General features: G+C 50.1%; 1 protein-coding gene across 2 annotated transcripts; it reads right to left on the minus strand.

The window, feature by feature from the left end:
• Window positions 1-337: 337 nt before the first annotated feature.
• On the minus strand, window positions 338-22187 carry GANAB (glucosidase II alpha subunit). Of its 2 annotated transcripts, XM_004051351.4 has the most exons (25): window positions 22032-22187; window positions 15083-15187; window positions 14822-14930; window positions 14445-14572; window positions 10327-10506; window positions 9817-9882; window positions 8952-9021; window positions 8691-8778; window positions 8512-8608; window positions 8072-8252; window positions 6536-6689; window positions 6106-6341; window positions 5884-6010; window positions 5702-5781; window positions 5319-5462; window positions 5093-5189; window positions 4699-4800; window positions 4274-4517; window positions 2799-2863; window positions 2558-2634; window positions 2370-2444; window positions 2081-2194; window positions 1845-1957; window positions 1574-1674; window positions 338-1433 (listed from the first exon to the last, which is right to left on the minus strand). In XM_004051351.4, the coding sequence occupies exons 1-25, from the start codon at window positions 22067-22069 to the stop codon at window positions 1324-1326; spliced, it is 2901 nt and encodes a 966-aa protein (XP_004051399.3). In that variant the 5' UTR covers window positions 22070-22187; the 3' UTR covers window positions 338-1323. The 2 variants fall into 2 exon arrangements, with proteins under 2 accessions (XP_004051399.3, XP_004051398.3); XM_004051350.4 differs by lacking the exon at window positions 9817-9882 and having other exon boundaries at window positions 22032-22169.
• Window positions 22188-22305: the final 118 nt, after the last annotated feature.

Here is a 22305-nt window from a genome sequence, read left to right on the forward strand (position 1 = left end):
TGAGAGGCCGAGGCAGGCGGATCACCTGAGGTCAGGAGTTCCAGACCAGCCTGGCCAACATGGTGAAACCCCATCTCTAATAAAAATACAAAAATTAGCTGGGCATGGTGGAGCATGCCTGTAGTCCCAGCGACTCGGGAGGTTGAGGCACGAGAACTGCTTGAACCTGGGAGGCAGAGGTTGCAATGAGCCCAGATCATGCCATTGCATTCCAGCCTGGGCAACAGAGTGAGACTCAGTCTCAAAAAAGAAAAAAAAAGGAAAGAAAATGTAAGGTCTCTAGGATTCTAGGGTCTGTGGCTCAGGCTAGAACTAGAATCCAGACTACCACCAGTTATTTATGGTTTATCCCTTTATTGTTTCTCCTTTGATCAAAACGTGTCACAGCTGGGAACCAAGAGGAAGTAAAAAAAATACCCACAAATATTCCCCGACTCCCCATTAGTCCTCCCCCAACCCCCCACGCAGGGCTTCCAGCCAACCCCGAGCACACATGATCATCTCCCCCCACCCTCAGGCTTCTCCTAGCAATAAATACAGGTGACCATGATTCACTGAAACCAAAACTGATTTCTCCATCTTAAATGCCCCTCAAAGGGGACAAGAAGGGGGCAAAAGAAGTTTAATGCCCATCCCCTAAGAGGTGTGGAAACGTCTCTCTGCCAAAGGACAGAGGAGGTAGAACTGCCCCTCTCAGAATTGCAGCAGCTCTACAAGGAATCGGGGAGAGGAAAAGGGTAGAATGAGAGGGAAAAGGATGTTCTTTAGCAACCTCACTCATTTGATCCATTCATCCTGTCCCAGGTAAGGGGTGGTCCCAGTGTATTGGTGGGGCATAAAAAGGGGAGTAAAGCCTGGAGGAAGAAATGAAAGGTGGGAGAGCAATCTGGTGGGAGGGAAGGGGAAAAGAAGCCCTAACTCATTGCCCTCATCTTCTTCCAAGAAATGGCATCAACATACAAGAGGCATGAATGGATAGAGTCTGGGGGAGTTCAGGGCTCCTAAATAAGGGAAAGAGAAGGGGCGACAAGGGCCCTGTGGTTTCCTGGTGTTCATAAGTGAATGTGCTCCAGTTAGAGCAACAGGATGTTGGGGGAATGAAGGGAAAGAGTTGGTATCAATGGAGTGGGAGAGGTGAGGAGATCACAAGAGGAATTTGGAGCCCAGGGTCAGCCCTCTCATCCTGCCCAAATGTTGGCAGAATCTGGGTCTCAGACTAGCATAAGTGAAGTCTGGGGAGGGCCAAACTCCAAGGCAGAAGAAAGAATATCTCTCAGCACTAATGCTCCCCTTCTCTCCCCCTAACCCAGAACATCCCTTGGGTTATCGCAGGTGAATACTCCAATCAGATGCCACATTGATGCCAGGCTTGCGCAGGACCAACACAGAGGTCTCAGGGTCATGCTGGAAGGACAGGCGGCTTTCTGGAGATCCTGGAGGAGGAATAAAAGAGTGCCATAGTCATACCAATGGGCTATAGCATAACAACAACGTTCCTACAGGCAAGGGCATCCCTAAACCTGCCCCGGCTTCCCCTCCTTCCCCCATCCTAGGGGCCAGATTGGTCACTCACCTTTTGTCTGGAGTACCACAGCTGCTGGCTTTCCAGCCCCTATTATCACCACCCGCTCAATCCAGATTGGTGTCTCAAAGTGTCCTTCAGGGTCTGCTGAGCTGGAGATGGTAAAAGCAGATGTCCATCAGGGGGAAAAAATAACAGAAGAGAAGGAAGGAGGAGACCCAAAGCAAGGTCAGAATGTGAGAAAAGAGCACAGTGAACTGGGAGCCCCCACAAGGATCAGGCCCCAGCAAAGGCAGCCAAGGAAGAGTGGGTGACCCATTACCTGGAGACAAGGGTGTTGCCAGAGAATGAGAATCGACGCAGCAGGAACTCTTGGCGAGTCTGATAGTTGAACGTGTGCCCATCATCCAGAAAAAGCTCTCCTTGAGCTGTACCCTGAGCAAGAAGTGGGATAGGTGAGTGCCTGAGCCCAAGAGGGAGTGAGGGGAACAACCCCAGAGAACTGAGTCCTAGGAAGGCAGGCAAATGGCTGAGGAGACTCGCTGCCTATGCACTTACCTGAGGGCTAAGTGCAACAAAGAGAGTGATGGGGTCATCCTTCATACATTCTGAAGACCGCCGCACTCGCATCCATCGAGGCACGATTGTCCCTCCACGCTGGAACACAGGGATCTAGGGCAAGAGCAATGCCAGGATGAAGTTGCCCCCTTGTCCAACCTTGGGCCCCACAGCATGTTTTGCTTACTCATGTATGCCCACGTAGGTACTGGACCCTAAGGCACACATTCCCTCCCCTTCTGGAAATTTACAGGGAGATGGAACCGGCAGCCAGACCAGGCTTACTCACACTGCTTAGAGTTACAGGCAGGTACAGGGTCTGGGGACCATGATGCTTCTGGTAGCTTTGAATGTCATACCACACCTGTGAGTGACAAAAGAGGTAAGATACCGGATCACTCAGTGCACAGGGGTCCCGTCCTGTTTGCCTCCTTTGGCTTCCACCATCTTTCCCCACCATGCCCTTCCTTAACTCACCTCCCCTTGGCCAGGCAGATAGACCTGGACACCATGGGCTCCAGAGTCTGATACAGGGTGAACCAGCAACGCATCCCCTAAAATATGCCAGAATCAACTCTGAATAGGGGGATTAGTTCCCAGAACAGGGAACACCAAAGTGCCTGCCCTCTGCACCACCAGCTTCACTAGTACCTCCCTGGGCATCCGCAGTGCTGCTTGGCCCAAAGCCAACCCACCACCAACTGTCCTCATTTCTCACCAAGCAAGTACTGATCATCTATATTGAAGGTAGTCACATCCTGAGGATACTGCACCCACAGGGGCCTAGGAAGGAAGAAAGACAATAAAGGAAAACTTTTCAATTTTGGCACAAGTCAGAGATGCTCCTCCAGGAACTGGCAATAAGAAAAGAACAGCACAGGCCAGGTGTGGTGGCTCACACCTGTAATCCCAACACTTTGGGAGGCCGAGGCGGGCAGATCACCTGAGGTCAGGAGTTCGAGATCAGCCTGACCAACATGGTGAAACCCCATCTCTACTAAAAATACAAAAATTAGCCGGGCATGGTGGCAGGCACCTGTGATCCCAGCTACTCAGGAGGCTGAGGCTGGAGAATCACTTGAACCCGGGAGGCGGAGTGCATTCAGTGAGCCAAGATCACACCATCCCACTCCAGCCTGGGGGACGAGAGTGAGACTTTGTCTCAAAAAAAAAAAAGAAAAGAACAGCACAGGGGTTAAGACCCAGGAGTTTGCAGTCAGACAGTCGGGTTGGGGTTCAGGTCTCAGTTATACAATCCAGTCTTAGTCATTTAACTTCCTAAGCCATCTCCCTGCTTCTTCTCTGCCCTCTACCGAAACCATGCTGCACAGCAGCCTGCCAGTAGCCTCCTTGCATGTTTCACCGCCCTGGCTTACAACCCTGGGTTGCAACCCTGGCTTGCAAGGCCCCCCAGGAGCAGATCACACTTTCTTCTTAATCTCATCTCCTAGCTCTCCTTCTGCTTCTTTACCCAAGACACACTGTTTTTTTCTATTCCTAGTACATAACAAACTAATTTCTCCTTTAGAATTTTTGTACTTGCAATTCCCTCTACTTGGAAGACTCTTCCTACCTAACATGGTCTGTCCCATTCATTCAGGCCTCATCTCACACAGCCTTCTTCTCAAAACGCTTTTTTTTTTTTTTTTCATTTTTTTTGAGACGGAGTCTCCCTCTGTCACCCAGGCTGGAGTGCAGCAGAGCAATCTCGGCTCACTGCAACCTCTACCTCCTGGGTTCAAGTGATTCTCGTGCCTCAGCCTCCCAAGTAGCTGGGATTACAGGCGCCATGATGCCCAGCTAATTTTTGTATTTTTAGTAGAGATGGGGTTTCGCCATGTTGGCCAGGCTGGTCTCAAACTCCTGACCTCAGGTGATCTGCCCACCTCAGCCTCCCAAAGTGCTGGGATTACAGGTGTGAGCCACTATGCCCGGCCTCAAAAAGGGTTTTTATGACCACCTAATCCCATTACCCTGTTTTATTTTTCTGAAAGAGCTTATGACTGCTGTCAATTTTCTTTAAATGTTTACTATTATTCATCTCCATTAAGCTCCCCTTCACTCTTGACCTTAATGATTTTCCATCCTTTACAAGGCTGTGGTGAGTGAAGAAAGAGACCCAGAGATGAAGCCCAGTCCCTAATACCCCCAGCCACCTCAGCCCACTCTTCACAGCCCAAGTGAACGCCTCACCTCATGACAGGAATGCCTTCCCGATGGGCCTGATATAAGAGGGTGTACCAGAAGGGCAGCAAAGAATATCGCTGGCCCAAGGCATCTCGGATTATATCATTGTGCTGAGATGGTAACAGCCATGGCTCTCGTCGCCCAGTGTCCAAGTGGGCATGTGCCCGGAAGAATGGCTGGTAAGCACCCATCTGGTACCAGCGCACAAGCAGCTCTGGCTCTGGGTTTTTGAAGAAGCCACCCACATCCGCTGGTAGAGGAGAGAGAGGAAGCAGGTTGGAAAAGAGGGTGAAGGAGAGATACTGCTTGAGAAACTTCCCAAGGCCCTAACTTGGACTCTCAACTCTCTTTGCTTACAACACCTTGGTCCTGTGCCCTCTACTTTGCCCCTTTCCCACCAAACCAAGACCCCAAATTCCTCCCTGTCTTACCCCCACAGAAGGAAAGTCCCACCAGCCCCAAGCTGAGACACATAGGAATAGAGATCTTCAAATGGTCCCACTCGGCAGTGTTGTCCCCTGTCCACACGGCTCCTGAGGAAGACAAGAAGTGGGGAGCTTGCACATGGTAAAGGGGTTCAGCTTTTTACATGGCTGACCTCCCACATCTGCTCTGGGTCCCCAGAACCCTGCTGAAGATGCAGTTCACAAGAACATTTGAACAAGGAGTGGACCTCCCACGCCCTGACTTCCTTCAAACCACATAGCTGAGAAGAAACAGATGCAGTGTGCGGCTCCCATTCCTCAGAGAGGCAGGTCCAGGTCCATGGCTCCTGAGATCTGGCCTTCACACCCTTCTGCCACAGCTCCATTCTCTAAACCTTACCAAAGCGCTGGGAGCCAGCGAAGAAGGCCCTGGCCAGGACAAAGGGGCGTTCCATGCCCCCAGAGCGCTGTCTCAGCCCATCAGCAGTCGCCATGTGCTGGGTGAGGAGAGAAGAGAGGGGTAGTGAGGAGCAAAAGCCAGCTGTCATCTGGTGCAAGTTCCCTAGGCCCTCAGTCTCAGGGCTGTTTTCCCTCTTTCCACCAACTCTCCTCTCTCAGGCCCTTACCACATAAAGGCCATAGATGTTATGCACATCCCGGTGCTCCCAGCCCCCATAATGCTGGGCATCCTTGAGCATGGTGACCTCAGGACCATTGAACACAGATGGTTCGTTCATGTCATTCCAGACAAAGAGGTTGGGAGCTGAGCCCTGGGAATGTGGGCAGAAAATGGGGACAGAAGGACAAAGGGGAGGAAGAAGACAAACAGTGTCAGAGAAGAGAGCTCCTAGGAATCTAAAAAGATGCATTTTTCAGGGCCCTCCCCGGATCATCAAGGCCCCCTGATATGTTGCAGGCAAACAACCATAGAAGGGTTGGCAAGCGGAGAGAGATTCAGGGAGGCAGGTGGGACAGACAGACACAGGTCATGGGGAGAGGCCTTCCCTACCTCATAATTGTCATAGCTGAACATGTTAGCCCACCAGGCCCTCATCGTGGGATTAGTGAAGTCAGGGTAACCAGCTGAGCCTGGGAGAAGTTAAGGGTGGCTCTCAATCCGCTAAGGGGCAAAAGAGCCACCATTCTACCCCCCTGGCCAATCACCTCTCCCTCAATTCTGGGTCTGCTTACCTGGCCAGCACCAGCCCTCATAGTCAGAGCCATCCCGGGTTTTAACATACAGCCCCAGGTTCCGCAGCTCCTCGTGAACTCGGTAGCCGGAGTCCACCTTGATGTGGGGGTCTACGATGGCCACCAGCTGGGGGCAAGGAACAGGGGTGCTCAGGTCTCTTTAAGGCTAAACTATGCTTCAGCCCTACCCTGAGAAGACCAAGCGTGACTGCAACCCCTTACCTTCCGCCTCTTAGAAGCCAAGTGCTCAAGCATGGTGCGGGGCTGAGGGAAGCGACTGGGGTCCCAGGTGAAATACCGCTTGCCATCAGCATGTTCAATGTCTAGCCAGATGACATCACAGGGCAGGTTGTGATCATCAAAGCCCTGATCCACTTCCAGCACATCAGCCTCGTCCCGGTAGTTCCAACGGCTCTGGTGGTAGCCGAGGGAGAAGAGTGGGGGCAACGCCTGGGTTCCTGCAGGTTCATCGAGGGATGGGGGTCACAACGAGGATCAGGCCCAACACCCAGAAACTGAGGGAGGCTTGTGAACTAGAGGCAGGCTGAGGGGTATAAACCTAGAAAACAAGCTGGGGCACAGGATCTCTGAAAACACATAGAATCACCCGACAAGAAAAGAGCAGAAGAATGAGGCAGGGAAAACCATGTACCTGTGAGACTAGCATATTGCCGGAAAACATCAGAGATGGAGGGCCCCAGCAGCAGGAAGACGTCAATGATGCCAGTCTCTGACATCCAGCGAACATCTGTCTGTGGGGTCTCCCCAGAGCCCTGCAGGTAGTCCATCATCTTCCCAAACAGGGTCTGTATAGGTGACCGCAAAGGGGTCAGACACCTCCTGCCCTCCCATTTTCCAACCCCAAGACAAAAAGCAGCAATTTTCTCCCAGAGTCCACACAGAGCTGGCTCGTCTAAGTTGCTTTCGGTAAGACTAAATGGGGCCTCTTCAGTGAGGCTTTCCTAGACCACACTATCTAAAGCAGTACAGCCCCCACCCCTACCCCACCAGTTTTGGGTGGTTAAGTGCTAACAAAGACTCTCTTTCATGTCTTTGTTAGCACTTAATCACCCCAAACTCATCTTGCATTCTTTTTTTTTTTTTAGACAGAGTCTCACTCTTTTGCCAGGCTGGAGTGCAATGGTGTGATCTTAGCTCACTGCAATCTCCACCTCCCCAGTTCAACCAGTTCTCCTGCCTCAGCCTCCCGAGTAGCTAAGACTACAGGCGCACACCACCACACCCAGCTAACTTTTGTATTTTCAGTAGAAACAGGGTTTCACAATGTTGGCCAGGATGGTCTCGATCTCTTGACCTTGTGATCTGTCCACCTCGCCCTCCCAAAGTGCTGGGATTACAGGTGGGAGCCACTGCACCCGGCATCATCTTGCTTATTATTTTTATTTTTCAAACGTTTTTATAGAGATGGGGTCTCGCCATGTTGCCCAGGCTGGTCTCGAACTCCTGGCCTCAAGCGATCCTCTTGCCTCAGCCTCCCCAAGTGCTGGGATTACAGACGTGAGCCATCATGCCCGGCCCCATCTTGCCTCCTTTGTTATGTGTTTAACGTGTCTTCCTCCCTGTGAGTCAGAACCTTTCTTTGTTTTTTTTTTCTGAAACAGAGTCTCACTCTGTCACCCAGGCTGGAGTGCAGTGGTGAAATCTCCGCTCACTGCAACCTGCACCAACCAGATTCATGCAATTAACCTGCCTTAGCCTCCTGAATAGCTGGGATTACAGGAGTCCGCCGCCACACCCGGCCAATTTTTGTTTTTCTAGTAGAGATGAGGTTTCGCCATGTTGGCCAGGCTGTTCTCCAACTTCTGACCTCAGGTGATCTGCCCACCTCAGCCTCCCAAAGTGCTGGGATTACAGGCATGAGCCACCACACCCAGCCCAGAACCTTTTCAACCTCAGTTAACACTATATCCCCAGCACCCAGAAGAGTACCTAGCACATAACACACTGATAATAAGTGCACTCCGTCAGCCCAGAATAGGCAATGCCTTCCCTAAGAATGTGAGTGAGCGTGTCACCTGGGAGTGATTAGGGAACTCAAATGCTGCCCACCAGGCCCACAGCCCCTTCTCAAACCCAGTCCCCAAATAGCTAATGCCCCTAGTATACCTATTTGCCTCAAGGCCTGGAAGCTTCACTCCCTCCTTTTTCCCCGTGCCTGTGCTCTCACCTTCCCGGCAGTGTTCGAAGATATATCAACCCAGGTCTCTGCAGCATTGAGCCAGAAGATGCCCAAGTCGCGATGAGGGTTGTGTGCCAGGAGCACAGGCACAGACCCATACAAGGCCATTGGGTTGTACAGCTCATACTGGAACACATCCAAATTGTAGAGGCGATATGGCTCCCCACCCCTGCAGGCAAACAGACAGACTTGGGCTGCTAACTGGCCCCAGGCTGCGTTATATGCTAACACCACTCCACAGACACAGGTGAGAGATAAGCAAAGGCTCCTCTTGTCCTTTCTCAAAAAATTTTCTATCACCAAAGGTGATTCTGGACACAAGAAGTGACCCATGCTTGCCTGGAGTATCCAATATGCACACCCATCTCCCTAAAGGCCTGACTCCTTCCTGCCCACCTCCATCTTCCTGATGTCACCATAGGACTCACTCAGTGACCTTCAGCCTCAGGTTGTCTGCATGCTCAGGGATCCCATAGACATGCTCCATGCCTGGCAGAGAGAAGTCCAAACCCACAGACATGGGGCCTGGAAGAAAAACAAACAAGCTTCAGAGCTTCTGCTTGGAAAGGAGCCCTGCACCCCAGCCCAAGGAACCCGAGCCCCTCACCATACGGCTTGCTGTCAGAGTGAGTTTTGAATGTCTCCTCCCAGGCTCCTGGCTCATCTTTCTCTGCCTTCCCCTGAGTCTCCTCTGGCTGTTAAGAAGAAAAGAGGACCACTCTCCAATCATACCAGTTCTCTCTTTCCCCGCTCCCATGAACTAAATCCCATCCCTGATGGTGAGACTAAGTTCAAGTTTCTCATGGGCCTCTCCCCTCCACCCTCCCAGCCAGCCCTATCCTCCAACCACCCACCCGCTCCAACTTGCCTTGTCGCCATCCCTGGGTGTTTCCTCAGGCCGGGCCCCATCGCCCTCAGCTGGGTCTTTTGATCCTTGCCTGGAAGGTAGGAGAGCTGTCTGCTCCAATCCAGAGGGGGCAGGGACGAGGGGCTAGTGGAAGGAGGGGTTGGGGAATAGAGAGCCAAGGGTCCAAAGGAACGAAGGCATTGGAGGAAGGGACTAAATGTTAAAGCTTGGAGAGGGAACCCACAATGAGCAGATAAGTTTGCAAAGGATGGGGAGAGAAATGAGAAAGGAAAATGAGGAATAAGTGCCACCAGGAGGCACAGGCCTGAACACCAGCCTCTGTCAACATCCCAGAAGAGAAAGGCAGGATGATTCAGGGGCCTGGGTTATGAATGCCAATCCTGGCTCTGTTGCCTCTACTGAGAGATTCTGGCCCCAAGTGCTCTCCCTGGGCCTCAGCCTCCTGGCCTGACACAATGGCTTTGCAAAGGCATGTGGGTCATACTATACCAAGCCTCTACAGACATACATAGGGACTTCAAGAGATTCTGCCAAAAAATGCTTTCAAGGGCAAGTAGCTCTGCCCAGAACCTCAGGTGCCCCTCAGCTGAGAGTCAGGAACCCCAGCAATAGGCAGCATCTCTCCATCCCCTGGCAAAGCAATAAGCTCCCTACATTCCTGAAGGACCTGACTTTCAGTATCTCACCTTCCTTCTTCTGGGGGCTCCCAGCCAGGGTAACAGGTAACAGGACCAGACATCACACGGCAGGGGAAAGTGGGGTGAGTGAAAGGCTGGAAGGGTCTGGGGCACCTCCCCCTGAAGGCTAGAGTGAGGAATGGGTAAGGGCAGAGGAACAGATACAGTACCGGTGGCCATGGATTTACCTAGAGAAAAGGTTCTTGATCTTATCCCATATGCTACCAAGCGTGAGATTAACCTTATCCGAGAAACTGGGGCAGGAGGAGATGGGTAGGGAAGGGGAAAAAGAGGCACAAAACCAACACAAAAACAGAAACATAAAAGTGAGTTTCAGTCGACAAACTTCCAGAGATGGGGGGAAAAAGAAACCAAAAAAAATAAATAAATAAAAAGAAGAAAATAAATCTGGGAAATGTGATGATGTGAGAAGGGGAAGAAGGAGACACAGACCCAGGCAGGTCTCCCAGAGATGCCCAGGGTACAGCTCAGGGACAAAAGTGACTGCCTCCTGGTCTGTACAGGAAATGGAAAAAACCGCACCCGGGTCTGGTTCCTACCCTCCCTGACAGAGAGCTTCTCCCAGCCCCCAGGCCCTACCTGGCTGTCCCACCACCGTCTCCTCCCCGTGCCAGACCTCACAACACCCCTACGCTCTTTCACACTAGGTTCCCTGCAGTCCCAACCCCTGTACTCACGAGACCCTAGGGGCCCTCTGGTGCTCAAACTCCAAGAGTCCTCGGGCATTGACACTAAGCAAAAGACTTCGGTCCTCTAGTAGGTCAAGGCGGAATGGCCGTGCTGTCAAAATGATCTTGTAGGGTCCCTCAGCCATGGTTAACTCCACACTGTTCTCATCACGACCAGAGACAGAAAGCCTGGGAAACATATCAAAAGAAATATAAGGAAGTACAAAGGGCCAAGAGGAGTAATGACACTTTAGAAGACAGGGGGAAATCTACCTGTTAAGAGAAATAGGCAGTGTGGTAACAGAGCAGGGATAGACAAGTTAATAAACAGAACCAAAGGGCCCAGAAACAGACCCAAGCATATTTATTACTTTTTTTTTTTTTTTTTTGAGACAGAGTTTCACTCTTGTTGCCCAGGCTGGAGTGCAATGGCACAATCTCAGCTCACCGCAACCTCCGTCTCCCAGGTTCAAGCAATTCTCCTGCCTCAGCCTCCCAAGTAGCTGGGATTACAGGCATGCACCACCACACCTGGCTAATTTTGTATTTTTAGTAGAGATGGGGTTTCTTCATGTTGAGGCTGGTCTCAAACTCCTGACCTCAGGTGATCCACCCACCTCAGCCTCGCAAAGTGCTGGGATTACAGGCGTGAGCCACTGTGCCTGGCCACTTATTACTTTTTTAAATGTACTAAATACTAAGAGATGGCATAGCAGATGAGAGAGGAAAGGAGAACTATTCAAAAATGGAACTGAAAAAACATTTTCCATATAGGAAAAAAAATGATTTTCCAAATATGAAGAAAAATGATGTACTTTTTTTTTTTTTTTTGAGATGGAGTCTCGCTCTGTTGCCCAGGCTGGAGCACAGTGGCACAACCTTGGCTCACTGCAACCTCCACCTTCCAGGTTCAAGTGATTCTCCTGACTCAGCCTCCCTAGTAACTGATATTACAGGCAGGTGCAACCACACCCGGCTAATTTTTTTTTGTATTTTTAGGAGATACGATTTTTCGCCATGTTGGCCAGGCTAATCTCAAATTCCTGACCTCAAGTGATCCACTTGCCTCGGCCTCCCAAAGTGCTGGGATTACAGGCATGAGCTACCACGCCCAACCCCTTCATATCATATTTCTATCTAATACCAGATACAAGTATCAACTGCAGAAAGATTATGACTTAAAAATTTTTTTTTTCTTAAGATAGTCTCACTCTATCACCCAGACTGGAGTGCAGTGGCACAATCTCGGCTCATTGCAACCTCTGCCTCCCGGTTTCAAGTGATTCTTGTGCATCAGGCACCCGAGTAGCTGGAATTACAGGCGCCCATCACCACGCCCGGCTAAGTTTTGTATTTTCAGTAGAGATGGGGTTTCACCATGTTGACCGGGCTGGTCTTGAACTCCTGACCTCAAGTGATCTGTCCGCCTCGGCCTCTCAAAGTGCTGGGATTACAGGCATGAGCCATCACACCCAGCCTGCTTAAAATTTAAAAGTAAAAGCTTTAGGATGGGCTCGGTGGCCCACTATTGTAACCCTAGCACTTTGGGAGACCGAGGCAGGTGGATCGCTTGAGCCCTGGTGTTCAAGACCAGATTGGGCAACATGGTGAAAACCCATCTCTACCAAAAATACAAAAATTAGCCAGTCTCATAACCCGATCTCAAAATAAGTAAATAAATGAAAGCAAAAGTGTTAGAAGAAAATTAAAAAATATATTTTTGGCCAGGCATGGTGGCTCATTCCTGTAATCTCAGCACTTTCGGAGGCCAAGGTAGGTGGATCATGAGGTCAGGAGTTCGAGACCAGCCTGGTCAACATAGTAAAACCCTGTCTCTACTAAAAATACAAAAAGTAGCCGGGTATAGTGACGCACGCCTGTAGTCCCAGCTACTTGGGCATAGTGGCATGAGCCTGCAGTCCCAGCTACTCGGGCATAGTGGTGCACGCCTGTAGTCCCAGCTACTCAGGCATAGTGGCGCACGCCTGTAGTCCCAGCTACTCGGGAGGCTGATGCTGAAGAAAGAATCGCTTCAACACAGGAGGCGGAGGTTGTGGTGAGCCAAGATCGCACTACTGCACTCAGCCTAAGCAACAGAGCAAGACTCTGTCTCAAAAAAAAATATATATATATATATATTTTTTTTTTCTGACCTTGAGGTAGAGAAAGACTAAACACAACAAAGAAAAGGCTAACAACAGAGGGTAAAAGACTGATACATCTAAATACATTAAAATTAGGAATTTCTGTTTATCAAAAGTACCTTTAGGATCATTAAGAAAAAGGAAAAGTCTAAGAAATTTTATCAGTCTAGAGGGCCCTAAGGAAACATGACAACTAAATGTAATAACATATCCTGGATGAAATCCTGGAACAGAAAAAGAACATACACAAAAACTAAAGAAACCTCAAGTATGAACTTTAGTAACTAATGTATCACTATCAATTCACTAGTTATCACAAATGAACCATAGTCATATTAATAATAGGGAAGGCTGGCTGGGCATGGTGGCTCAAGCCTGTAATCCCAGCACTTTGGGAGGCTGAGACGGGCGGATCACGATGTCAGGAGATCGAGACCATCCTGGCTTGCCCAGCTTCAATGACGGCTTCTTATAAATCACTGGTGGAAGTGTAAACTGGTAAACCACTTTGGCTTTATCTTGGGAAGCTGATCATCTCCATATTCTACAATCCTGCAATTCCTCTCCTAGTTATACACCAAAGAGAAACTCCCGAGCAAGGATAACAGGAGACATGTACAAGAAGGTTCGTAGCAACACTTTGGCTAGCAAAACACTGGAAACAACCCCAAGGCTTATCAACCTAAAAATGGATTAATCAGTTGGGGTATATTCATACGACATAATAATATGCAGCAGTAAAAATGAATGAACTAGAGCTATATGAAATGGAATTAAATAAAGTTATGTGAAAAACGGAAACCCAGCCGGGCGCGGTGGCTCACGCCTGTAATCCCAGCACTTTGGGAGGCCGAGGCAGGCGGATCACGAGGTCAGGAGATCGAGACCATCCTGGCTAACGCAGATCACGCCACTGTACTCCAGCCTGGGCGACAGTGAGACTCCATCTCAAAAAAAAAAAAAAGAAAAAACGGAAACCCCAGAAGACCACATGCACTAAGATACTTCCTCTGTAAAGCTCAAAAACAAAAAATATATATAATTTATTGCTTAGGCACACAGACATGTGTGCATATGTATACACACATAATACAACTGTAAGAACAAAAAAAAGGCAAAGGAAGGATAAGCTTCAGAATAACGACTACCTACGTCTGGAGCAGTCAAGGGTACAGGACAGTGCGGGCTGGGCTGAGTGGAGAGTTTATAGGGTGGAGTATTTGAGAGAGTCTCACTCTGTCGCCCAGGCTGTAGTGCAGTGACACAATCTCGGCTCACTGCAACCTCTGCCTCCTGGGTTCAAGTAACCGTCCTGCCTCAGCCTCCTGAGTAGCTGGGATTACACGTCCGCACCACCACACCTGGCTAATTTTTGTATTTTTAGTAGAGATGGGGTTTCACCATGTTGGCCAAGCTGGTCTCCAACTCCTGACCTCGTGATCTGCCCACCTCGACCTCCCAAAGTGCTGGGATTACAGGCGTTGAGCCACCATGCCCGGCCACTATGTTATTTTCTAAATTATGTATTTAAGAGAAAGTCATGGATGGATGCATGGAACACTGATGACAGAGTATCATGACACAAGAATCTGAGTAATCCTATTCTGAATATCTAAGGAAAAGGAAAGGAGGAAGGAAGGAAGGAAGGAAGCAAACAAGCAAGCAGGTAGACATTGTATTCCTGGAGAACTAGATCTGTAAATAAACAGGGCCTTGTTTATTTCTACTTATAGAACCAGCATCCAGCCCAGGCCTGTCAGGGAGGAAAAAGCAATACTTGTTTGCTGAATGAATGAATGAGGATAAAGGGATAAAGAGAAAAGTGAAACAGAAGAAGAGGTGGGGAAAGGTTGAGGAGTATGGCAAGGTGCTATGCTAGTTAACTACTACCTTATTTTGGGAAAGAATGTCAGCAACCAAAAAAAGGTTCATCAGGAAGGAGAAAGGGGCCACAGAAATGGACGTTTCTCAGGAAAAATTTACCGGGCTATTGGTGGATCAGCCACCAAAACATCTGGTACACGGTATCGGGGTCGCCGAGGCTCCAGCTCATCAATCCTGAACCGAGTCATGTTCTTTTGAAGCCCCTGAAGCTCTAGCACCAGCAACACCTGCGGGGACAGAGGTTTGGATCTGGAGAAAGGAAATGGGATACACCATGGAATGCTCTTTGAACCCATTCTCTCCTAAGGGGTTTCTTCCTTTGAGCCCTTTGCCTAAAGGCCAAGATCACATTTCTTCATAAAGTAAAAGTCCAAAGATTAGGCTAGGACAAGCTGTTGGCCACAATTTCCCCCTTTCCAAATTACCCCACAGCCATTGCCCCACCCCCCACCAGACTCTTCCTTGTCTCTCCTGACCTTGGTGACCTCATGGATCAGATGGACCGTGAGGGAATCAGGACCAAGCTGTAGAGAGTCCAGCAAGGCTCGGTATGGAGAGAGGCCTGGCCGTATGCTTCTCTGTCGCCTGCCAAGTGAAGGGTTGGGAAGTAAGGTAAAGGGCCACCTGCAATGTCCCTAAGTCCCTCTATCACCTGCAGTGTCCTTAGGCACTCCATCTGCCACAGACACCTCCCACATTACCCTACATTCCATCCGTCTCTCCCAGAAATATCATACTTGCAGAAAGAACTCTCTTCACAGGTCTTAAAGTTGCTTCTATCCACAGCAAGGGTAATCCCCAGGCAGACCCCTAAAAAAGCCAGTACCAAAGACGCCCAAGACCTAAGGAGAAAAGGACAAAGACAGAGCAATCAGCATGGGGGTCAGAAGGGGCCCCCTTCAAAAGGAAAAGCTTCTTCCTGTCATAGCACTAGAAGATAGTTGAGGAAAGAGGAGAGAAAGATGTAGTCACATCAAATACAAAACAAGGCAAGAGTGTACACAGGGTTTAGGATCAGGCCTGAGAAGTTGGCTCACTCACACCTTCCCTTTGAAAGGCAGAGTAGGCTGGGCGCGGTGGCTCACGCCTGTAATCCCAGCACTTTGAGAGGCTGCGGCGGGCGGATCACGAGGTCAGGAGATCAAGACCATCCTGGCTAACACGGTGAAACCCCGTCTCTACTAAAAATTCAAAAAAAATTAGCTGGGCGTGGTGGCGGCCACCTGAAGTCCCAGCTACTCGGGAGGCTGAGGCAGGAGAATGGCGTGAACCTAGGAGGTGGAGCTTGCAGTGAGCCAAGATCGCGCCACTGCACTCCAGCCTGGGTGACACAGCTAGACAAAAAAAAAAAAGCCAGGCGCAGTGGCTCACGCCTGTAATCCCAGCACTCTGGGAGGCTGAAGTGGGCAGATCACGAGGTCAGGAGATCAAGACTGTCCTGGCTAACACAGTGAAACCCCATCTCTACTAAAAATACAAAAAATTAGCCGGGCGTGGTGGCAGGCGCCTGTAGTCCCAGCTACTTGGGAGGCTGGAGCTGGAGAATGGCATGAATCCGGGAGGCAGAACTTGCAGTGAGTCGAGATCGCGCCACTGCACTCCAGCCTGGGTGACAGAGTGAGACTCCATCTCCAAAAAAAAAAAAAAAAAAGGGCCGGGTGCGGTGGCTCATGCCTGTAATCCCAGCACTTCAGGAGGCCAAGGCCGACAGATCACGAGGTCAGGAGTTCGAGACCATCCTGGCTAACACGATGAAACTCCATCTCTATTAAAAATACAAAAAATTAGCCAGGCGTGGTGGTGGGTGGCTGTAGTCCCAGCTACTCGGGAGGCTGAGGCAGGAGAATGGTGTGAACCTGGGAGGCGGAGCTTGCAGTGAGCTGAGATCACTCCACTGCACTCCAGCAGCCTGGGCGACAAAGTAAAACTCCCTCTCAAAAAAAAAAAAAAAAAAAAAAAAAAGAAAGGCAGAGTACACAGAGGATCTTTCACCTTCAGAGGCCCTGGTGTTGACTCTGGTGACATCAGCCTCTCAGAGGTAGGGAGCAGTAACAGCCAGTCTCAGAGGAAATGGTAGTACCATATGCGTGGAACAGAGAAACAAAGCAAGCCACATCTTTCTATCGGCAAGGCATTGGGTGGATGCAAAGTTAAAGAGCTAAACATGAAGGCCGGGCGCAGTGGCTCATGTCACGTCTGTAATCCCACCACTTTGGGAGGCTGAGGCGGGTGGACCACTTGAGGTCAGGAGTTCAAGACCAGCCTGGCCAACATGATGAAACCCCATCTCTACTTAAAATACAAAAATTAGCTGGGCATGGCGTTGAGCATCAGTAGTCACAGCTACTCGGGAGGCTGAGGCATGAGAATCGCTTGAACCCGGGAGGCAGAGGTTGCAGTGAGCCAAGATTGTGCCACTGCACTCCAGCCTAGGTGATGGAGCAAAACTCTCAGGGAAAAAAAAAAAAAAAAAGATGTACCCTGTTAGCCTGCTGGTTACAGTTCCTAGGGTCCTAACATCCCTAGCACCCTAGGCAGCCTGTTTCTCTGATTTCTACTCCTGTATCTTCAAAACACCACCATCACTACCCAAAGCTGAAAAAAAATAACAATAGCTAAAATGTTCTGAGCCCTAATGCACCCCTAGGGGCCTGGGTAATCACTTTATATTACTAGTTTTTAATTCTGCCTGCAGTTTTTGTTTTTTGCTTTTTTTGAGACAGTCTCACTCCATCACCCAGGCTAGAGTGCCATGGCATGATCTCAGCTCACTGTAACCTCCGCCTCCCAGGTTCAAGCAATTCCGGTGCCTCAACCTCCTAAGTAACTGAATTACAGGAGCACACCACCATGCCCAGCTAATTTTTGTATTTTTGGTAGAGACGGAGTTTCACCATGTTGGCCAGGCTGGTCTTGAATTCCTGACCTCAGGTGATCCACCTGCCTCACCCTCCCAAGTAGCTGGGACTACAGTTGCTCGCCACAGCACCCAGCTAATTTTTTAAAAAGTTGTGGGTTTTTTTTTTTTTTTTCTGGCCAGGCGCAGTGGCTCACACCTGTAATCCCAGCACTTTGGGAGGCCGGGGTGGGCGGATCACAAGGTCAGGAGTTCGAGACCAGCCTGGCAAAGAGACCAGCCTGGCCAATATGGTGAAACCCCATCTCTACTAAAAATACAAAAATTAGCCAGGCATGGGGGCAGGGGCCTGTAATCCCAGCTATTCAGGAGGCTGAGGCAGGAGAACTGCTTTAACCAGGAGGTGGAGGTTACAGTGAGCAGATCACACCATTGCACTCCAGCCTGGGCAACAGAGCGTGACTCTTACTCAAAAAAAATAAATAAAAATTTTTTTTGGTAGCAACAGGGCCTCACTTTGTTGCCCAGGCTGGTCTTAAACTCCTGGGCTCAAGCAGTCCTCCCATCTTGGCCTCCCAAAGTGTTGGGATTATAGTGTCAGCCACTGTGCCCAGCCTGCCTGCAGTTTTTAACAATATCAGTGACCTGGTCTCACTTCTAAAGATTTTAACTTAATGAGAGGAGCCTGGGCATTAGACTTTTTTTTTTTTTTTTGAGATGGAGTCTTGCTCTGTCACCCAGGTTGGAGTGCAGTGACGTGATCTCAGCTCACTGCAACCTCTGCCTCCTGGGTTCAAGCGATTCTCCCGCCTCAGCCTCCCGAGCAGCTGGGATTACAGGTGCCCACCACCATGCCCAGCTTATTTTTTGTATTTTTAGTAGAGACGGGGTTTCACCATGTTGGCCAGGCTCGTATCGAACTCCTGACCTAGATCCGCCCGCCTCAGTCTCCCACAGTGCTGGGATTCCAGGCGTTGTGTCATCGCGCCCCACTGGCTAAAGTTTTTTTAAAGTTCCCTAAACAACTCTAATGAGCAACCTGGGTTCACAACCACTTCTTTACACGCATCTTCTTTTCCCTTTCTTCCATTGTTTTCTTGGTGAATATAGGGTTGGGGTTTATTTCCAGATGGGAAAATTAAAGCATAAAAGGTTGAATAGTTCACCCAAGATTAAATAGCTGGTAAGGGATGAAACGAACTGAACCCAGTTATGCTTGACTCTGGGGCCCATGTGCTTTACCATGATGCACAATACAGCACACTAATCACTAGCAGGATGAAACGGGCCTGTCTCATTGAGGACCATCATCCCAAGGTTATCACGAATTGTCAATTTCCTAATGTGCTATGAAATGACAGATAAGAGACTAATAGGCTTATTTAAATAAGTTAGTTTGAAGAATATATTCATCCAGGATTCATCCTTAGGATTCTGAGTAAATCCTAAACAGAGATTCTCAAATTTTAATGTCTGTTAAGAGTCAGCCAGGCATGGTAGCTCACACCTATGATCTTGGCACTTTGGGAGGCCCAGGTGGGCAGATCACGAGATCAGGAGTTAGACCAGCCTGGCCAACATGGCGAAACTCCATCTCTACTAAAAATACAAAAATTAGGCCGGGCGTGGTGGCTCACACCTGTAATCCCAGCACTTTGTGAGGCTGAGGCAGGTGGATCACCTGAGGTCAGGAGTTTGAGGCCAGCCTGGCCAACACGATGAAACCCCGTCTCTACTAAAAATACAAAAAAAAAAATTAACAGGGCATGGTGGCACACGCCTGCAGTCCCAGCTACTCAGGAGGCTGAGGCAGGAAAATTGCTTGAACCCGGGAGGCAGAGGTTGCAGTGAGCCAAGGTTGTGCCACTGCATTCCAGCCTGGGCAACACAGCGAGACACCACCTAGAAAAAACAGATATACACAAAAATTAGCCAGGCATAGTGGCACATGCCTATAATCCCAGCTACTGGGGAGGCTGAGGAACGAGAATGGTTTGAGCCTGGGAGTCAGAGGTTGCAGTGAGCCGAGATCGCACCACTGCACTCTAGCCTGGGTGACAAAGTGTGACTCTGTCTCAAAAACAAGAAAAAAAAGTTGCCCAGGCTTGTCTTGAACTTCTAGGCTAAAGCCATCTTTCCACCTTGGCCTTCCAAAATGCTGGAATTACAGGCGTGAGCCACTGCACCCACCCTGGATACCGCATTTTATTTTTAATTTTCTTTGAAACTGAGTTTCACTCTTGTTGCCCATGCTGGAGTGCAATGGCACAATCTCGGCTCACCGCAACCTCTGCCTCGCGGGTTCAAGTGATTCTCCTGCCTCTGCCTCCCAAGTAGCTGGGATTACAGGCGCGTGCCACCACACTCGGCTAATTTTGTATTTTTAGTAGAGACGGGGTTTCTCTGTCTTGGTCAGGCTGGTCTCGAACTCCCAACCTCAGGTGATCCGCCAGCCTCGGCCTCCCAAAGTGCTGGGATTACAGGTGTGAGCCATCGTGCCCGGCTGACACCACATTCTAAACATGCTCTCCCAGTGACACTGATATGGGCAGAATACGAGCATACTCTGAGAAAGTGTTTCAGACTGGGGGTGGGAGGGTTCTTCTAAGCAACAAAGTTTTACAACCAGCCAGGCACAGTGGCTCACGTCTATAATCCTAGCACTTCGGGAGGTCAAAAAGGGAAGATTGGGCAACACAGCAAGACCTCGCCTCTACTTAAAAAAAAAAAAGAGTAGCGAGGCATGGTGGCAGGTGCCTGTAGTCCCAGCTAATCAGGAGGCTGAAGCCGGAGGACTGCCTGAACGCAGGAGTTTGAGGCTGCATGAGCTACGATTGCACCACCGCTCTCCAGCCTGGGCCACAGCACAAGACTCTGTCTCAAAAAAGTAAATTAATTAAGACTGGTCAATGTGGTCTCTACTAAAAATACAAAAATTAGCTGGGCGCGGTGGCACACGTCTGTAATCCCAGGACTCGGGAGGATGAGGCAGGAGAATCGCTTGAGGGAGGTGGAAGCTGGAGTAAGCCGAGATTGCACCCCTGCACTCCAACCTAGGCAACAGAGCGAGACCCTGTCTCAATAAGTAAACAAACAAATAAATAAATAAATAAATAAATAAAATTTGACAACCTATAATAAGGTAACTAAAGACAGGGTTTATTATACACATTGTATCTAGTTATCTAGCATTAGCTTCAGCATCTGCTTGAAAGCTAAAAGAAAATTACCAGAAATGAGATCACAGAGTGTACTATGATCTCATCACAGGACTCTCCTCCAGCTCCAGAGGAATGTACGAAACAACTGTTCCACAGCAGGCCAGACAGAAAAATGAAGAAAACACTAGGCACTGTGGTTTAATAGGCCAAGCAGAATAAATGCTACCACAAAACTCCATAGCCAGGCATGCGGCACAGGTCCTGCAGTGAGTGACCTGAGTGACTGCAACAAGCACTCTTGGCCACTGACCCACGTCCACCTGCCAAAAGCAGCAGTAAATAGAAGTACAGTGAGTTGAGGCCGGGCGCGGTGGCTCACGCCTGTAATCCCAGCACTTTGGGAGGCCGAGGCGGGTGGATCACGAGGTCAAGAGATCGAGACCATCCTCACCAACATAGTGAAACCCCGTCTCTACTAAAAATACAAAAAAATAGCCAGGCGTGGTGGCGGGTGCCTGTAGTCCCAGCTACTCAGGAGGCTGAGGCAGGAGAATGGCGTGAACCCAGGAGGCGGAGCTTGCAGTGAGCCGAGATCTCGCCACTGCACTCCAGCCTGGGCAACAGAGCGAGACTGTCTCAAAAAAAAAAAAAAAAAAAAAGACGTACAGTGAGTTAAATACCCTCTGGGGCCCTATTTGCACAGTCTGTAAAATTGGTTCGGAAAGATGCCAATGGAGATAGGATTCCTAAAGCATCTTTCAGATATGACCTGTTGGAGGGCCCTAAGGAATTCACGGATGCTTTGACCACCCCAAGAAAGGTGTTCATAGGCCAAAGTCAGGAATAAGCTGCAGGGAAAGTTGCACGCATTTATTGTTTCAGATCACAGGCTCCCAGGGAACTGAGTTTATGATCCACGCTTTCTTCATTGCTTTGGAGAGTACACGCCTACCCCACCCCAGTATATCCGTTAGGTCCTAGTAAACATTTGTGGCACTGGTGATACGTTTCGAATCTTTTTTTTTTCCCCAGTAATATAAACCCGAGAGCGTGGACCAAGCCATTCGATTACATGTTGTGTTTGAGCAACACCATCCACGCCGTGAGCTTACTGGACCCTGGGCCGTGCCCAGCGACCGTGGACACTGCACTAAGCCAGAGCTGGTGCTCACGTGAAGACAAGGGCAGAGGAGGATTCGGAGCTCTACAGGGCAGAGCCAGAAGGGTAGTACAGGCTTAACTGCTGGCCCGGTGCTTCCAGCTCAGCCGAGGGGCCGCAGGGCCGCAGGCTGCATTCCCCGAGGCCAGGCCGCATCTTTTCCCCCGCCCCGACGACCCCGCGCACTGCAGGAAGGGGGCGGCGACGTTGACCGCCACAAACAGCCAAAGGAGGGCGGCGGCTGAGAGCGGCCAAGACCAAGAAAGACGCACAGCTGTGGCTTTACTAAACCGCCGGGCGGGAGCCCGGAGCCCCAGAGGCAAGGCCCCCAGCGTCGCTCGGATCTACCACGGGGAGACCGGAGGCGTCTGAGGCCGCCTCCAGAGGAACAAAGGTTCCTCACGAGGCCGGGGGTGGCAGAGTGTCAAGAGACACACAGGAAGGAGTGGAATGGGACTTGGGGGATCTGGGGGCGTCCCGGGCGCGCCCCCAGATTCCGGGCTCCTCACCGCCTCCTACGCGCCGCCACTGCCGCTACCGCCGCCATCTTGTGCAGAGTTTGCTCCTTGACCCCAAACCTCCCGCCCCACCGCGCGCGCTCAGCCACGTATCCTAGTTCCCGCCCCTTCCGGCCTTATGATTGGTTCGACCTGACCGCCGCCGGGCAGCTGTCTCATTGGTAGAGTGCGCACTCCAAATTATCGCAGGGGGCGGGGCTTCAGGCCAGGGGCGGGAACGTCCAGAGCCAGGCGCTGTCAGACTTTGCACGCTCTCAGCATGACA

Source organism: Gorilla gorilla, chromosome 9 (assembly GCF_029281585.2).
Source record: "Gorilla gorilla gorilla isolate KB3781 chromosome 9, NHGRI_mGorGor1-v2.1_pri, whole genome shotgun sequence".
In the NCBI taxonomy this organism is placed as follows: domain Eukaryota; kingdom Metazoa; phylum Chordata; class Mammalia; order Primates; family Hominidae; genus Gorilla; species Gorilla gorilla.